The 18,212-nt window shown below is 34.0% G+C and overlaps 2 protein-coding genes across 2 annotated transcripts; one reads left to right on the top strand and one right to left on the bottom strand.

Moving 5' to 3' along the window:
- Nucleotides 1-9,228: 9,228 nt before the first annotated feature.
- On the top strand, nt 9,229-12,413 carry LOC108467914 (ADP-ribosylation factor-like protein 8c). Its single transcript, XM_017768732.2, has 6 exons — nt 9,229-9,485; nt 10,949-11,030; nt 11,113-11,145; nt 11,233-11,354; nt 11,491-11,652; nt 11,748-12,413. Exons 1-6 carry the CDS (start codon nt 9,448-9,450, stop codon nt 11,863-11,865), a joined length of 555 nt encoding a protein of 184 aa, XP_017624221.1. The 5' UTR covers nt 9,229-9,447; the 3' UTR covers nt 11,866-12,413.
- Nucleotides 12,414-16,236: 3,823 nt separating this feature from the next.
- Nucleotides 16,237-17,122, bottom strand: LOC108469714 (plasmodesmata-located protein 7-like). The gene has a single exon (XM_017770716.2). The coding sequence runs from the start codon at nt 17,113-17,115 to the stop codon at nt 16,300-16,302; it is 816 nt and encodes a 271-aa protein (XP_017626205.1). The 5' UTR covers nt 17,116-17,122; the 3' UTR covers nt 16,237-16,299.
- Between the last annotated feature and the right edge of the window lie 1,090 nt (nt 17,123-18,212).

Genomic DNA, 18,212 nt, shown 5'->3' with positions numbered 1-18,212 from the left:
TGTGTTTTCCACATTTAAGTCTTGGAAAATTATGATTGAAAAATAGGCGGAAAACAGATAAAATACCTCCGTCATGCACAATGGCTTAGAGTTCTGTTCTGATGAGTTTAATAGATTGTGCAAGTCAGAAGGGATCATGAGACACTTGACAGTTCGTCATACTCCACAGCAAAACGGCGTTGCAGAACAAATGAACAGAACGATCATGGAGAAGGTTCGATGTATGTTGTCAAATGCCAACTTACCGAAGTCATTTTGGGCAGAAGCAGCCTCTACTGCATGTTTTTTGATCAACCGATCTCCATCCGTTGCCATTGAGAAAAAGACTCCACAAGAGGTATGGTCCGTAATCCCGCTAATTATTACGATTTAAAGATTTTTGGGTGTCTGCGTATGCTCATGTTGATAATGGAAAATTGGAACCGAGATCCATTAAATGCGTTTTCTTGGTTATAAAGTGGTGTAAAAGGCTATAAGTTATGGTGTCTGAAAATAGAAAAGTTGTGATTAGCAGAGATGTTGTTTTTGATGAAGCGCTATGCTACCTAACTTATCTCTTAAAGACTCTTCCAATAAAGAAAACCAAAAGCGGTGGAGCATCGAGTTAATACGAATCAACTAAACCAAAAGCGGTGGAGCATCGAGTTAATCTGAATCAACTCCTCAAGCCAAGTACAAAATTGAGAATAGAGTTGCTTCTTCACCGCAATACTCTATCGCCAAAAGCAGGACAAGAAGAGAAATTAAACCTCCAAAGAAGTATGCGAGGTTGATCTAGTTGCTTATGCTTTAAATGTGGTGAAGATATAGATGCGAATCAAGAGCCATTTAATTATTCGAGGCGATTAGTGTGAAGACTCGAGAAAAGTGGATGTTTGCTATGCAAGAGGAGATGGAATCACTCCACAAAAAGCAGAACATGGGATCTTGTAAAACTTCCTAAAGGTAAAAAGGCATTCGTTGTAAATGGGTGTTTAAAAGGAAAGAAGGGACTCGGGAGTTGAAGAACCGGATATAAAGCAAGGCTTGTTGCAAAGGGTTACTGATCAAATTCCAAGAGTGGACTTCACAAATGTGTTCTCTCCGGTTGTTAAGCATAGTTCGATTCGAGCTTTGCTTGGTATTGTGGCCATGCATGATTTGGAGCTTGAGCGGTTAGATGTAAAAGCGCATTTTGCATGGAGAACTTGAGGAAGATATTTACATGCAACAACCGGAGGGTTTTATAGTCTCGAAAAAGAGGACTATGTTTGCTTGTGAAAAAGTCCCTTTACGGTTTGAAACAGTCACCAAGACAAGTGGTACAAGAGGTTTGATTCCTTTATGACTTCTCATGATTTCAAAAGAAGTAGTTTTGACAGTTGTGTCTACTTTAAGAAAAACGGTGATAGTTCTTTTGTGTATCTACTTCTTTATGTTGATGACATGTTGATAGCGACAAAAGATAAAGAGAGATAAGAAAGGTTAAAGCCCAACTAAGTGAAGAATTTGAGATGAAAGATTTAGGACCAGCAAAGAAGATACTTGGTATGGAGATTCTCGAGATAGAAAAGCAAGTAAATTGTACCTAAGTCGGAAGGGTACATTGAGAAAGTTCTTTGAGTTCAATATGCAGAGTGCTAAGCTTTGTTAGTACTCCTTTAGCGACCATTTCGGACTTTCATCGGCCTTATCTCCTCAATCGATAATGAGATTGAGTACATGTCACATGTTCCATACTCTAGTGCGATGGGATCTCTCATGTATGCTATGGTTTGTTCACGTCCGGTTATCATATGCGATCGGTCAGATTAGCGATACATGGCGAATCTGGTAAAGAACACTGGAAAGCGATTCGATGGATTTTAAGATACTTACGAGGCACTACTAATGTTTGCTTACAGTTTGGAAGAACTAAAGATGGAGTTATAGGGTATGTTGATGCTGATTTTCTTGGAGACCTTGATAGAAGAAGATCTCTCACAGTTACGTCTTTACAATCGGAGGTTGTGCAATTAGTTGGAAAGCCACTTTGCAAACTACGATCGCTTTGTCTACCAAAGGTGAGTACATGGCGATTCTTGAGGCTTGTAAAGAAGCTATTTGGTTGAAGGGACTATTTAGTGAACTCAATGAAGACCTTCAAATCAGCCACGATATTTTGTGACGATCAGTGCCATCTTTCTTACAAAAGATCAAATGTTTCATGAGAGAACAAAACACATTGATATTCGGTATCATTTTGTTCGTGATATTATTGCTCGTGGTGATATTGTTGTGAGCAAAATTAGCACTCATGAAAATCCTGCGAGATATGATGACTAAGTCACTTCCTATAACCAAGTTTGAGCATTGCTTAGACTTGGTTGGTGTTCATTGTTGAAGTTAAACCCTTAAGGGTTTTTTGGAAGAGGTGAAGAACTTGTTTATTGAAAGTTCGCGATGAAGAACTTGTTCATTGAGAATTTGTGTCAAGGTGGAGATTGTTAGAATTAAGTGACCCAAATTCTTATTTAAATAAAATACGATGGAAAATAAAATAAAAGTAAAATCCATATAGAACTAGACTTCTTTTATTTTATTTTAAAATAAGGTTTTTAAACCTTATTAAACTCCATCTATTTTATATTGATTAGGATAAGGTGTTTCAATCCTACTAGAATATGGCTTTGCAAGCCTATAAATAGACATAGTCTATTCCTCTTGTATTTGAGTAAAAAAAAAAAAATTTCGACATAGTGAATTTTCTTCTCCTCTGCCCGTGGTTTTTTTTCCGAAAGGGTTTCCACGTAAAATTTATGTGTTCTTTATTTTTATTTATTTTATTCTATTTTATTTTTCACATGGAGAAACAATTAACCTAAAATAATAAGGTTGGATCTTAGATCGAAGAAACATTGATTATTATTATTATTTGGAATAATCTCATTATAAATTTTGATCAAATCTGATCTTTTTGATACAATGTGGAGAACTACTCATAGCCTTTCTCCAACTCATAAATAGGAGGATAATGTGTTGAAGAGCACTTGAACCCACATCCTCCTGCATCAGCAACCATGCTCATACCAATCAAACTAAAACTCAATCCACAAATATTGATTAATTTCACCTATTGTTCCTCACAAATGACCCCAAACAAACTCTCTCACAAATTTCACGATTTCACTAGAAAAATAGTTTGTGTAAATCCCATCAATTTAATATACTTAAAATTTTATCAATAATGAATTGGAATGTATCAAAAGAGACCTGCTTATGAAGCAATGAAACTCCTAAATACTTCCTTACCAGCCCTCGAAAAAACGAAGGCTCGCACTGCACTCACTTTATATCTTGAGTGTTGAAAAGTCAACAAAGGCAGGAAGCAACTTGTTAAAAAGGTGAAGCAAGTTGCACCGAATGTTGAAAAGTTGAATGGGATAATTACAATTTTGGTCCCTAATTTTTTAGGCCATTTGCAAGTTAGTCCTTGAACTTCAACTATAAATGGACCTTCTCATTTTTTATTTCAACTATCCCAACCAATCTTTCTCTCTTAGTTTTCTCTCTTCTCCCATTTGAGAATTCTTAAGGAATTCTATTTGTTTGTAATATTTTGGAGATAGTAAAGTTATCATCTGGTGTTAGTGCCCGAGGACGTAGGTATAATTTACCAAACCTTGTTAAAACTCTTGTGTTCTTTCTTGTCTTATTTTTCTTTCAATATTTGAGGGTATAATAGTAGTATTTAATTGTGCTATTAAATTACTATAGAAGGGATATTCTGACTAAGGAAAGACTTGGTATTTAAGAGATCTTTGTAATCCACCTCTCTTCCCTGGGAATTGAACTTTGTGTGATTTTTTAGTATAATAATTTACACGCTTCCGACCCTATTGGAACTACAAGTGGTATCAAGAGCCGAAGGTTAATCGTAGTATGCCCTGTGGTTACAGTTTAAACTGATCTTCCACATCAGAAAAGATTTTCTTAGGTATATTGAAAGATTATGGAGAAAACGGTCGGTGTAGGAGCTTTAACATCGTCCATATGGACAAGACCGACAATTGCAAATGCAAGATTGGCCGTGGAGATCGTTGATGGCACGGGCCATTTTGGTATGTGGCAAAGTGAGGTTCTAGATGCCCTTTTCAGCAGGTCTAGACATTGCCATTGATGAAGAGAAACCCGATGATGTCACGGAGAAAGATTGGAAGGCGATCAATCGGTTGGCATGTGGCACAATTCGATCATGCCTTTCTCGATAGCGAGAGGTATGCTTTTTCAAAGGAGACTTCGCAAATAAGTTAATGGGTGGCACTTGAAGAAATTTTTTGAAGAAAAGCAGTCAAAATAAGCTCCACTTGAAGAAAAGACATTTCGCTTCACTTACGTCCCAGTACCACAATGAATGATCACATCACCAAATTTAATCAGTTAGTCACCGATTTGTTAAATATGGATGAGATATTCAAAGATGAAGATTTGACTTTGATCTTTGTTGGGGTCACTTCACGAGGAGTTTGAGTTCCTAGAAACTACTCTACTTCATGGCGAGAATGATATTCTCTGGCGAAGTCATGCGACCTTATACGATTATGAGCAGAGAAAGAAAGACAAACAGAAAAACTCAATCGAGATATCAGGGCTTTAGTAGTCCGAGGTCGTTCATACACTCGGAAGAAAACTCGAAAGGGAGATCAAAGTCAAAGTCGGTGGGGAAAGATGAATGTGCCTTTTGTCTTGAGAAAAGCCACCGAAGAAAAATTGTCCAAAGTGAAGAATAAGGGAAAAGCTGCTGTAGATGCTTGTGTTGCAAAGCATGATATCAGTGATTCTGAACTATCACTGGTTGCATCATCATTGTCGTTCTATTCAGATGAGTGGATATTGGATTCGGGTTGTACCTATCTTATGTCCCTAACCGGAGTGGTTCTCGATTTAGTAGAACTAAATGGAGGAGTTGTTTATATGGGCATGATGATGGCACAGTAAAAGCTGTTGGGATAGGTTCAATCCAATTAAAGAATCAAGATGGATCAACCAGAGTTCTGACTGATGTTCGGTACGTGCCTAGTTTGAAGAAAAATCTCATCCCATTGGGAGCCTTGGAATCCAATGGTTCAGTTGTTACTATGAGAGATAGGGTTTTAAAAGTGACATCTAGCGCACTTGTGATATTGAAGGGCATCAGGAAAAATAACTTGTATTACTACCAAGGTAGTACAGTTATTGGAGCAGTCGTTGCAGCTTCCGGTAACAAAGAATTGGCCTCAATGCAGTTGTGGCATATGAAGTTGGGACATGCCAGCGAAAAATCCTTGCAAATTCTGGCAAAGCAATGATTGTTGAAAAGTGCAAAGGCTTGCAAATTAAAATTTTGCGAGCATTGTGTTCTGGGAAAGCAAAAGAGAGTGAAATTCGACACTGCTATCCATAATACAAAAGGTATTTTGGAATATATTCACTCAAATGTATAGGGGCTTTCCAAAACACTTTCGTTGGGAGGAAAACACTACTTTGTTACTTTTGTTGATGATTTTTCCAGAAGAGTTTGGGTGTATACCATGAGAACTAAGGATGAAGTGCTTGGAGTTTTTCTTAAATGGAAAACTATGATCAAAAACCAGACTGGCAAGAAAATCAAGCGGCTTAGGATGGACAATGGAGGGGAATATAAAAGTGATCCGTTCTTCGATGTGTGCCAAGAGTATGGTATTGTTCGACACTTCACGATTAGGGATACACCACAAAGCAGAATGGAGTGGCGAGGCGTATGAATCGAACATTCTGGAGAAAGTTCGATGTATGTTGTCCAATCTTTGGGTTGGGCAAGCAATTTTGGTGAGGTGTGACATCTGTTGGCCATCTTGTTAATCGTTGCCATCATCTGCATTAGAAATAAAAACTCCTATGGAGGTATGGTGCGGAAAACCGGCTACAGATTATTATTCCTTACATGTGTTTGGATCCACTGCATATTACCATGTGAAGGAGTCAAAGTTAGATCCGAAGGTAAAGAAAGCTCTCTTTATGGGAATCACTTACGGGTGAAGGATTTTGTCTTTGGTGCTTAGACACAAAGAAAATGATCATGTGAGAGATGTTACCTTTGATGAATCGCCACATTGAAAAGGTAGCAGATAAAGATATTCAGATGAGCGATACTCCACAGCAGGTGGAGTGTACTCCAAAACAGGTGGAGTTTGAGCAGATGAGGATTTGCCCAATTAATAAGTCTAATTCTCCAGCCACAATGGAGGAATTAGAGGTTGAAGAGGTTCTGACCCAAGAATCATTAAGTACACCAGAACCAGTTGCAGTTGCAAGGCCACGGAGAGAAATTCGTGAGACCGCTCGATTCTTGATATGGTGGCCTACGCCCTTCTCGTTGTTGATGATGATATTCCTATCACTTATCAAGAAGCAATGCAAAGCTTAGAAAGTGATAAATGGAAAAGTGCCATGGATGAAGATATGCAGTCTCTCTGGAAGAAAATACTTGGGAGTTGGCGCAATTACCGAAAGGTAAAAGGACAATCGGATGCAAGTGGGTATTCGCAAAGAAAGATGGATCTCCTAGCAAGAAAGATGTTCGCTACAAGGCAAAATTGGTAGCAAAAGGCTATGCTCAGAAGGAGGGAATTGACTACAATGATGTATTTTCCCCTGTTGTGAAGCATTCCTCCATTAGAATTTTGTTGGCCTTGGTAGCACAGTTGAATTTAGAGCTAGCTCAACTTGATGTTAAGACGGCTTTCTTGCATGGTGAGTTAGAAGAGGAGATCTATATGACTCAACCCGAAGGATACACAAATGCTGGTGGTGGAAATTGGGTTTGTAAGCTGAACAAATCGCTATATGGATTGAAGCAATCCCCAAGGCAGTGGTACAAGCGATTTGATAGCTTTATGAGAAGGAAGAAGTACACAAGAAGCAAATATGAAAATTGTGTGTATTTGCAGAAGCTGCATGACGGATCTTTCATTTATCTACTCTTGTATGTTGATGATATGTTAATCGCTTCGAAGAGCCAAAAAGAGATAGATAAGCTGAAGGCTCAGTTGAATCAAGAGTTCGAGATGAAAGATCTAGGTGAGGCCAAGAAGATTCTCGGCATGGAGATAAGTAGAGATAGACAGAGAGGCAAGCTTTGTTTAAATCAGAAGCAATATCTGAAAAAGGTACTACAATGTTTTGGTGTAAATGAAAACACAAAACATGTAAGTACCCCACTTGCTTCTCATTTGAAACTCAGTGCTCAATTATCTCTGAAGACTGAAGATGAAAGAGAATATATGGCGAAAGTCCCATATGCTAATGCAGTTGGGAGTTTGATGTATGCGATGGTGTGTACGAGGCCTGACATTTCACAAGCTATTAGAGTTGTGAGTAGGTATATGCATGATCCTGGAAAAGGACATTGGCAAGCTGTGAAATGGATTCTACGGTATCTTCAAAAAACCGTAGATGTTGGTTTAATTTTTGAGCAGGATGAAGCACTTGGCCAGTTTGTAGTTGGATATGTTGATTCCGACTTTGCTGGTGATTTAGATAAACGTCGTTCAACTACGGGGTATCTGTTTACTCTTGCTAAAGCCCCAGTGAGTTGGAAGTCTACCTTACAGTCTACAATAGCTGTGTTTATTACAGAGGCAAAATATATGGCAGTTACAGAAGCTGTTAAGGAGGCTATTTGGCTTAATGGATTGTTGAAAGACTTGGGAGTTGTTCAAAGTCACATTAGTCTATATTGTGATAGTCAGAGGGCTATTCATTTAGCGAAAAATCAAGTCTATCATTCAAGAACCAAGCATATCGACGTAAGATATCACTTTGTGCGGGAAGTCTTTGAAAAAGGAAAAATTCTACTTCAGAAGATTCCGATAGCAAATAATCCCGTAGATATGATGACCAAGGTGGTAACAACAATCAAGTTTAATCATTGTTTGAACTTGATTAACATCCTGAGAATTTGAGCACCTTCAGTGTATGGCGCCGAGAGCGCATTTGTAAATACTACAAAAGATAGCTTTATCAAATTTGGGGAGTTGAAGGAAGTGTGTGAAGATGTGATTATCCTAATCAAATCTTCAAGGTGGAGATTGTTGAAAAGTCAACAAAGGTAGGAAGCAACTTGTTAAAAATGTGAAGCAAGTTGCACCGAATGTTGAAAAGTTGAATGGGATAATTGCATTTTGGTCCCTAATTTTTAGGCCATTTGCAAGTTAGTCCCGAACTTCAACTATAAATAGACCTTCTTATTTTTCATTTCAACTATCCCAACCAATCTTTCTCTCTTAGTTTTCTCTTTCTCCCATTTGAGAATTCTTAAGGAATTCTATTTGTTTGTAATATTTTGGAGATAGTAAAGTTATCATCCGGTGTTAGTGCAGAGGACGTAGGTATAATTTACCGAACCTTATTAAAACTCTTGTGTTTTTTCTTGTCCTATTTTTCTTTCAATATTTAAGGGTATAATAGTAGTATTTAATTGTGCTATTAAATTACTATAGAAGGGATATTCTGACTAAGGAAAGACTTGGTATTTAAGAGATCCTTGTGATCCACCTCTCTTCCCTGAGAATTGAACTTTGTGTGATTTTTTAGTACAATAATTTACACGCTTCCGACCCTATTGGAACTACATTGAGAACTTATAAAGAGTGTTCAGTAACATGATCTATGTTTGTTCGACAAAAAAGAATGAAGTCGTGGATTTGAACTCTACAATAAACTCACCATTCCAAGGCAATTGAATAGTTAATGATGAGATGCAATTCATGACCAAACTGATCAACTTACCAAGAAGCACCGCCTCTTTCATTGAATCATTGAAGAAGTCTCTTCGAATTCCATCATATGCTTAATCCAAATCTACATCGATAGCCATCCATGTTTCTCGACCTTTACTAGTTCGCATAATATGTATAACCTCTTGAACAACTATAATGTTGTTTGTTTAATCCATCTGACAATAAAACTAGCTTGATTTGGACCAATAAATCTCAACATGACTAACCGTAAGGGCGGCGTCAGGTAGGAACACCTACAATAAAAATTTTTCAGTTTTAAACCTTTAAATTTTATTTTATTTTTAAAATTAGCATATAGTAAAATTGTATTTTAATCCCAAATAATAAAATTTTAATTTTATTCAAATTATAGATTAAAAAAAATCACATCAACTAAATTTAAATACTAATTAATTGAATACCGACAAGGCTATACTTCATCAAATAATCTTGTTGTGTAGCTTAGTTCATCATCATCATATATATATAGCGATAACCACGTAAGGTGTTGTTTACAAAGACAAAACTAGGGAAAATCGACACGTTCTAAAGAAAAGACACAGACGTTTCTGGTCGGCGAAGTTTCCTTCCTTACCTTTCTTGTTCCCTACTCCTTCCTCTTCTTCTTCTTCTTCTTCTCTATTTCCCCTTCTTTCTATCTCTCTCACTCTGTCTCTGCAATTTTCTGAAAATGGGTTTGTTGGACTCACTTCTCAATTGGCTCCGCAGGTAATTTATGGTGCTGCCCCTTGTTTGGTTGCTTAGAAAATGCTACTTAATTGCTTCTCTCATATTGTTTCCCTTAAAGAAAACTGTGATTTAGTATCTGATATTGGCTTCAATTCTGTTAATTGCTAATAGTTTGTGAAAATAAATCCAAGTACAATATGAGATTGGGGGATTAGGGGAATTGTTTTCTTTAATGAAAATTTATGGTTTGAATTTATAAACTTTCAATTTAGTTTAGTAAGTATATGTTTTTTTTTTTTGAATTTAGGCTTGATTACATCACCCGGAATAACCGGGAGAAATCTCGATATTAGTTCTGTATGACAATGTTAGACTGGGTTATAATTTTCTTTTGCCGTGTTTGGCTGCTGGGAAAATCGCAGGATTTTAATAAACTTTACATCTCTTACTTTGGACTAAACATTTGATTATAGATTTGTAAAATTAGTAAAATAGACACTCCCCATCAATGAAAACCATAATTTTTCTTTAGAAATACCAACTACTCTAATGGTTTTGACTAGCTTAATCTTCAAACTGTTCGAAAACATTCTATGTTCGTATAAAATATCCATTCTTCGCCATAATGTGATCGCAAATACTGGTGTGGTAGTTGGGAATATAGTTGATGTTTAATGTCGATTTTCTAACACTGTTGAAGGTACTATTTGCATGAGACAATTTGTTCTTTGAGATTCTATAGTCGAAGCAAGTCAAGGCAGTAAACTTCTTAGTTAAATCAAATTCTTTTGTTATGTTTTAGCTTTACATTAGTAACTTTTTACTAATGTTTTAAGTGTACAATAAGAAATAACTGTTAATCTGCAAGTGTTTTATTGAAACTCAGTACAACTAGATGCTGCAGACATTTGTGACCAGGATATTGCATGGTTTCACATTTTCCGGAGCAGCTCATTCGGAATTATGAATTATACAATAGTGATGTTAATAATTTAAACTGTTAACCAATATAGGAACGAACAGTTTTCTTTGTTTCTTTGGTTTTCGGTAGTCATTAGTTCTCGTATGTTCTTCAATTTTTCTTCACCCGATTGTCCTTTTGCCTGGAATATAGGCCATGCCATCTAGCTTCTTTCTATTTTGGGTAAATTACAGTAGAGGTCACCCAACTACTGTTTTTTTTCTTTTTTGGTCACCTTGCTATGAAAAGTTACTAAATGGTTATCTAACTATTCAATTTTGTCTTTTTTGGTCACCAACTGATTAACGCAAAAATTGAAACCCCAAAAATCCAAGATAGTTGGGTGACCAAAAAAGACAAAATTTCATAGTTGAGTGACCATTTTGTAACTTTTCATAGTTAGGTAACTACTAATGTAGTTTACTCTTCTCTTATTGAGGTAGTCATTTTGTAAAATCATCATAGACCACCACATTTCATTGTATAGTTTGTTCCGAAATAATAGTAAGTCTATGCTTCTTTCTGAGTATCTGTATTGCAGCTTATTCTTTAAGCAGGAAATGGAACTATCTCTCGTCGGTCTTCAGAATGCAGGAAAAACATCTCTTGTTAATTCCATTGCTGTGAGTAACATGTTTTTTTTCCTCTTTCTTCCTAAGCATTGTTAATGGCTTTATCTGATCTTTACTTTCGTATGTTTTCCAGACAGGGGGCTATAGTGAAGACATGATTCCCACCGTAGGTACCTTTTTATTTAGACTAATCAGATATAATGATTCTCCTTGAGGATATCTTAAAAGAAAATTCATCAAATGTGGAATCTAGGTTGGATTTAATATGAAAAAAGTTACAAAGGGAAATGTGACGATAAAGCTTTGGGACCTTGGAGGGCAACGGAGGTTTCGTACCATGTGGGAGCGTTACTGCCGTGGGGTCTCTGCTATCGTGTAATGCTTTCATTCTCGTAATCTATTTTGTTTATGGTATATCAATTAACTTCTTTCAGTTTAGAACGAACACGCACAAACGTATTATTAGCATCCTTTTTGATATACTTAAATCGCTCATTTAATATAATGGCAGATATGTAGTTGATGCTGCTGATAGAGACGGTGTTCCGATATCCCGAACTGAGTTACACGACCTCTTGACAAAACCTTCCTTGAGTGGAATTCCTTTGCTTGTTCTTGGTAACAAAATTGACAAGTCAGAAGCTCTTTCGAAGCAAGCTTTGGTGGATCAGCTGTAAGTTTTACAAGCTTTACAATAAGTTTGTATTCGATGATTTATCTTGACAAAACTTGTTTATCTAAAAAATGTGTTTTTATTTCATTCGATAGAGGTCTGGAATCAATCAGTGATAGAGAGGTGTGCTGCTACATGATTTCATGCAAAGATTCCGTAAATATAGATGTTGTCATCGATTGGCTAATCAAGCACTCGAGATCCGCCAAATAAGCAGGGGTGGAATGTTTTCGCCTATATTGTCTCCTTGCTGGTGAAGGAAAGGACCCATGTCTACAAGTTGAAATTCCGGTAAAAATTATTCATTGAAATTCCCTTCGATTTATGTTGTGTGTGATCCGAATGAGTTTTTCGTGAACTGCTCGAACGAATTTAGGCCTAGCTTCGATGTAGATAGCGTAGGAAGTATTGATTAGTGCCCCCTTTGCAGAATATTAAGGGAGGCATTAATCTCCTTTAATGGAGTCCAAAGAGTGAATTAGTTTTTAATGTAAGTTATGATCAACTTCAGTGTGATTGGTGTCCAAATGTGTGTCTTGTCATGAAATGGTTATGGGAGACTTCCCCCATGAGCTAAATTCCACATATCAAAGTGGATTTGGGAAAGGGTCACTGGAAACAGATTTATATACCACACCTTAAGGTCTCTATGGTAAACACCTTTGGTGTGGGAGTAATTTAGGTCATTATTAAGTTTGATTTAATTCTGTTATTAGTCCCTGTATTTTACGAAAGTTACGGATTTAGTTTTCGTATTTTAATTTGATCGGTTTTAGTTCTTACTAGTCTTCTTCCTCACCTGCATTGCATGTAGTATACATGTTTATTTTTTTAAATCAAGATTGAAATTTCAAAATTTGAAAAGCACAAATTAAATTTATTTGATTCATTTAAATAATATAGCGACTAAATTGATCTATTTAATAATAGAGGACTAATTTGATTTAGTCTCTATAATACTGAGGATCTCTTAGATACTTAAGTGTTTAAAATTTGAATTTGGTAAAATATTTAAAAATATAATATTCATGATAATTTCTCAAATCCATAAATATATATATTTTTATTATTTAATAGTGAATTTGACTATAAAATATAAATACATCCATTTATTAAGAGCTATATGGGGTTAGCATATAATTACATAAAGTGCTATGGGTGTGCTTGTTTTGCGGAAAATATATTTTCTTGTGTTTGATTTGTGAAAAACAATTTAATTAACGGAAAATGATTTACGAGTGAGCAATAATTAAGTTCTGTTTTGAAAATTGATTTTCCTTTTGAAAGAATAGCTACTTATGAGTTATGACTATATTTGTATTTATAAATAAAATTAACTTGAATCAAGTCAAATATTATTAATTTGATAAATAATAAAATTTAAATTTTAATATTTAAAATTATTAAAATATTGATCTAAAATATTATAATTCTTAATATTATTAAACATAAACTTTTATATTTAATGATATAATAAATCAAGAATATAATTTATTATTTTAATAAAATTAGTTAATATCAAAATTTTATTTTGTAATAAATTTCAGTTTTAATAATAATTTTAAATTTAAAATAATATTCTTAATAATTTATTCAAATATATTTTTATTAATATTTTAATAATATAAATAAGAGTATATGTTTAAAAAATAGTCTAGTTTCATTTATTCCTTATAGCTTCATTGGTTATCATTAAGCCTATATAATATATTAGTTATTGGTTCATTTGACAATTGACTGATAATTGATTGCTGATTGCTGATTACAGTTATTTTCAATGAAACAAATATAATTTTTAATTAGCATCTGTTTCTTATTGAGCCATTATTAAATCTTTATACCCAATTGGACTTATCGATATAATCTCAACGTTTAAGATAAAAGTTTTATCATCATGTTTCGTTTTTTTATGTGATTTTAAAATCTAAAATATGATTTTTATATTTAAATTAAATTTTACAAATAATTTATGTTAATCATTTAAAATTATATTTAATGTATTGTAATAATATCATTAAATTAACTTATTTTTGCATTCCAACATCATATGTAAAATAAATATTTTAACTTTTACTATATTTTTGTTTTGGCATTAATGCCAACTTGAAATTTAAAAACTAGACATTTTCAAATACTTAAATATATTTTAGGAGCACTTTATCAACTACAATAATAATAATGTTAAACTAGCCTCTTTAATTAGAAAGGTATTTATAGGTTAGATCAAGTTCAAATCGTATTTATTCATGGTATTATTAGAATTCGTGCTTTGCCCAAGTCTTGCCTAATCCAAAATATAAATATTAAATTTTTGTCTAGACTTATTCATATTTGTAAATAGTCAACTCAGTTGCAGTGTAGGCTCATTCACATTTTTTAATTTTTTACCAAAAAATTATGCTATTTTTAATTTAATATTTTTTTTCTTTTATTAATTTTTTTTGTATTTTTCATGTCTGTTTTACGATCCATGTTCAAGATTTGTGGTTATCCCTTTCAACAATGTTGTCTTTTAAGGTTTTGAACTTGTATTCTCCCTTTAAAAGTACAATGTGTTGCACCCAAACACTTGTTAGTTCTTCATGTTTTTTAATTTTTAAATCACAATACCATATATTATTATAGCTTTAAATTTTATGTCATCGAAATATAAAAATAAATTAAATCAAAACTAAACAATACACTACCTAAACGAAACGAAAAGGAATTCAACTAGGTCAAGTTTGATTATTAAATATCAAAGTTCAAGTCTAACCCATGTTTTAAGCAAATTTTAACTCTAAACTCATTTTTTAGATTTAATATTTTATCTAAACATTTTCATAAATTAGACAAAATTTTAAATTAAACGGTTAGTTAAACTTTAAAGTGTAGACTTAAATAATGGTTAAAATAATATAAAAAGTAACCCTGTGTTTAGCCTATTGACTATGCACACAACATAAATAGACAATCCCTACACAACATTAATTTTATGAAATCACTCCCTATATGTATAAATAATTATTACAATTCGAATCCATGGATTGTTATGAAATCACTTCGTATATATATTGCTATAAAAGACGTTGATAATGACAATAGAATGATTGCAAAAATTAAGAAAAACAAGAACACAGATTTTACGTGAAAATCCTTTTGGGAAAAAGTTACGGGTAGAGGAGAAGAAAATTACCAATGTTGAAAAACACATGATACAAAAGGAATTTCGCCTGCATCTATTTAATGGTTAAAAAAACTTTATTCTAATCAATGTCAAATAAAAGAAATGTAGTTCTATACGGATACTATTTGTGCGGCATGATCCATACTGCGAGAGCCAGAGATCCCATTATTTTACTATCGTATTTTATTTATTTAACAAGTGATGAGATTTAGGTCACACAATTCTAATATATATATATATATAATTCTTTAAATTCAAATCAATGATATGAGTTGTTATGAAATCACCTGTGAAGTAAGCCTAGTAGGAATGATTAAGGAAGAAAACTTGGAGTATAAGGAAAAGATGAACGACATTCACATAAAAAAATCACAAAAAAGAAACACCATTTGAAAGAAGAAAAAAAGAAAGAAGAAACACCATTTATGCACCACCACCTTTACAAAAAAGAATAATATCCCATTGTTTTCTCACATTAAGACAAGACAGCTTTGTTAAGTGGAAGGGAAGAGTGCCCCTTTATTCTCCTTTATTTCTTCATAATGGACACTTTTTGAAGACAGCAACCTTTCATGAAATAAAGTAAAATCAACTCTGCCTTTCTTCTTCTGGAATTTCTTGGAATATTGTTTACCTACTGCATTGCATTGGAACAATCATTTATTTCTTTAAATCCTTTGAATCTTTGAATTTTAGTAGGGCCAAAGCCACAAACCAAATCAATTCAATTTTACTAGAAGATTTTTTTGGATTAATATATTATTTAATATTTAAATTTAATTTTAATGTCCAATTTGGTATTTAAGTATTTTCAGGCTCATTCTTGGCATTTTTGGACCTAGATAAAATAATAAAATGAGATTTAGCTTCCTTAAAAGTTAGAAAAATTTTGTTTAGGTCCCTTACAAGTTAGTAAAAACAATTTTGGGCCCTTAAAACTTTAATTCTTTTGGGGCCCTTTAAAGGTTAGTAATTTTTTTTAAAAAATTTTAAAAAATCTTTTGGGCCCTTAAAAACTAAAAAATAATATTTTAGATCCATTTCAGCCTTGGACCTTGGGTGGCCGCACATCCAGACGACCCTAGAGTCTGGCCTGACTATTTCTTTTTTCCATTTTGATAGATGAGTCTGGTTTTAATGTTTATTTTGCAGCTAGACCAAACGGTATCATGTAACCTAATAAATGTTTGACAAACGTGCTTTAGTAAAAAAATATAACTACTTAATTGGGACAAAAAAAAGTATAAGTATCAAATTGAACGTTGAAGCCAAACACAAAGACTTAATTGGGATAAAAGAAAACTCAAGTACCAAAGTGAATCATGTACAGAATTGAAAAAAAAAATTCAAATACCAAATTCAACATTAAAATTAAAATAAGGACTTATCTAAATAAAGTAAAAAAGTTAAAGGGGGCATTCTTATGATTTTAGCCAAAAGTAAAAAGTTTAGTGTTTTACCATTTCAGTCCACCACCTTTGTTAAGGAAGCAAAAAAAATGAGGAAGACAACAATGGCATTAGCAGCCAAAAAACCAATGAAAATGGCGAATTATGTCTTTTAGCTAAATTATCCCAGGCCCCAAAAGTGGAGAACCTAGCATAACACTTGCCCAAGTACAAATCGCCGTACGCCGCTGCTCTACATTCTGTTTTCAACCGTCCGATTGCTTCCGATAAACAATCCCGACAATCGTCAGCGTTAAGGTCCCCCACGCATTGAGCCAAACCCTGGACATCCCCTGACCCGCCCACTCTGAATGACCCACCGCCGTTCATCAACCCATTCATCACCGCATCTCGACGGCCCACGATCTCCGATTCCTTGTCGTACTCCACCGACGGCCCACACTTCTTGAACACCACGTTCTTATCCTGGACTCCTAGGAAGGTAGCGTTGTCGTACTTGACGTAGCAACCTTGCAGCTGAACCGCGCCACCGCATGCGGACGGGCAATAGGAGCCAGCTTTGGTGATTGCACGGGCGACGCAGGTGGCGCAATCCGGCATAGAAAGGTCGCCGCGGCATTGGTAAAGGCCGTAAACAACGTCTTGGGGACTTGAGCCTATGATGGTGTAGGTGTTGTAGGTGGAGTAAGTGGCTGAGTTAACTAGGGAAGTGAATAGTGAGTTGAGATTGGACTCGAAGGGTGAGTTGGGTGTGTATTTTTGTTGAGAACAACCTCCAAAGACGAATGAATCTGTTGATGAAGAAACCACTGTTTGGATGGAGAGAAACATGAAAGAGATGAAGCATATGGAGAGGGAGAGTAGAGCGTTAGCTGCCATTATCGCCATGCTTGGCGGTAAGAGAAGGAAGAGACTATATATATATATAGTTATCGTGCAGGCAAAATGTGCTATTAGTCCCTGTATTTGTATAGAATTTAAGATTTGGTCCTTGTACTTCAAAAGTCCTACTTTTTCAATTTAAAATCTTAGTCCAATCATATGATATTTGCCTCATTGGTAGTTTTTTTCAATTTAACATGTTTATTCTCTATCAATTTTGTATGCCATGTCATATGATGATAGGCAAATCAAAATTTCAAGTTGACAAAATTTGAACCCCAAAAAATATTTATGGTTTTAATGATTGGATTGAGATTTTAAATTAAAAAATTAGGAAGACTTAAATTTTAAATTTTTAAATACAAAGATTAAATTTTAAATTTTATTATAGTATAGGGACTAACGATATATTTTAACTTTATCATGCACTTGAAGTTTAAAATTAGTATGATATATTATATCAATTGAGACTACTTGACATATATTACTAAAGTAAATATAACATGAAAAATTATCATATTGTTAAAATATTAATTGTACAAAAAGTTACAAACACATGTAAAACAATTTGAAATTTGCATTAGTGTAGGTGGATCTCACCCTATAAATATATATTATTGAGAAGTGATTCACTTATATTTGTGTAAAATCTTTTTCATGAGTAATATTTTAATAATCTTTTCGTTAAATTTATTAATATAATTATACTCGTAATACAAGTAAAATTCCAAATCCATCTAACATATCTATGATATCATTAAAATATGTCACATTTACCTATATAGATAGGTTAACTTAAAAAAAATGCTGAAAAAAATAATTGAGAAACTATGTCGATTTTCTAAAAATTTATCGATCTACGATGTTTTAATTCTCTCTCCTAAAAACGCATCTTATAGGCTGTGTTTTCACGGACGTGGCAGTAAAAACACATCTTACAAGATGTGTTTTCAGGAGAGAGAATAAAAATGAGTCTTATAGGGCACGTTTTTACTCTGGTAAAAAATAATTTTTTCTTTTTTTTTCTTGCGATTGGAAATTAAAAGTTTGTAGATTTTTTTTTCTCTGTGTTTGAGATAGACAAGTTATAGTTTTAAGGAATG

Source organism: Gossypium arboreum, chromosome 8 (assembly GCF_025698485.1).
Source record: "Gossypium arboreum isolate Shixiya-1 chromosome 8, ASM2569848v2, whole genome shotgun sequence".
Lineage (NCBI taxonomy): Eukaryota > Viridiplantae > Streptophyta > Magnoliopsida > Malvales > Malvaceae > Gossypium > Gossypium arboreum.
The sequence above is the reverse complement of the archived record's forward strand: the minus strand, read 5'-3'. Positions and strand labels throughout refer to the sequence as shown.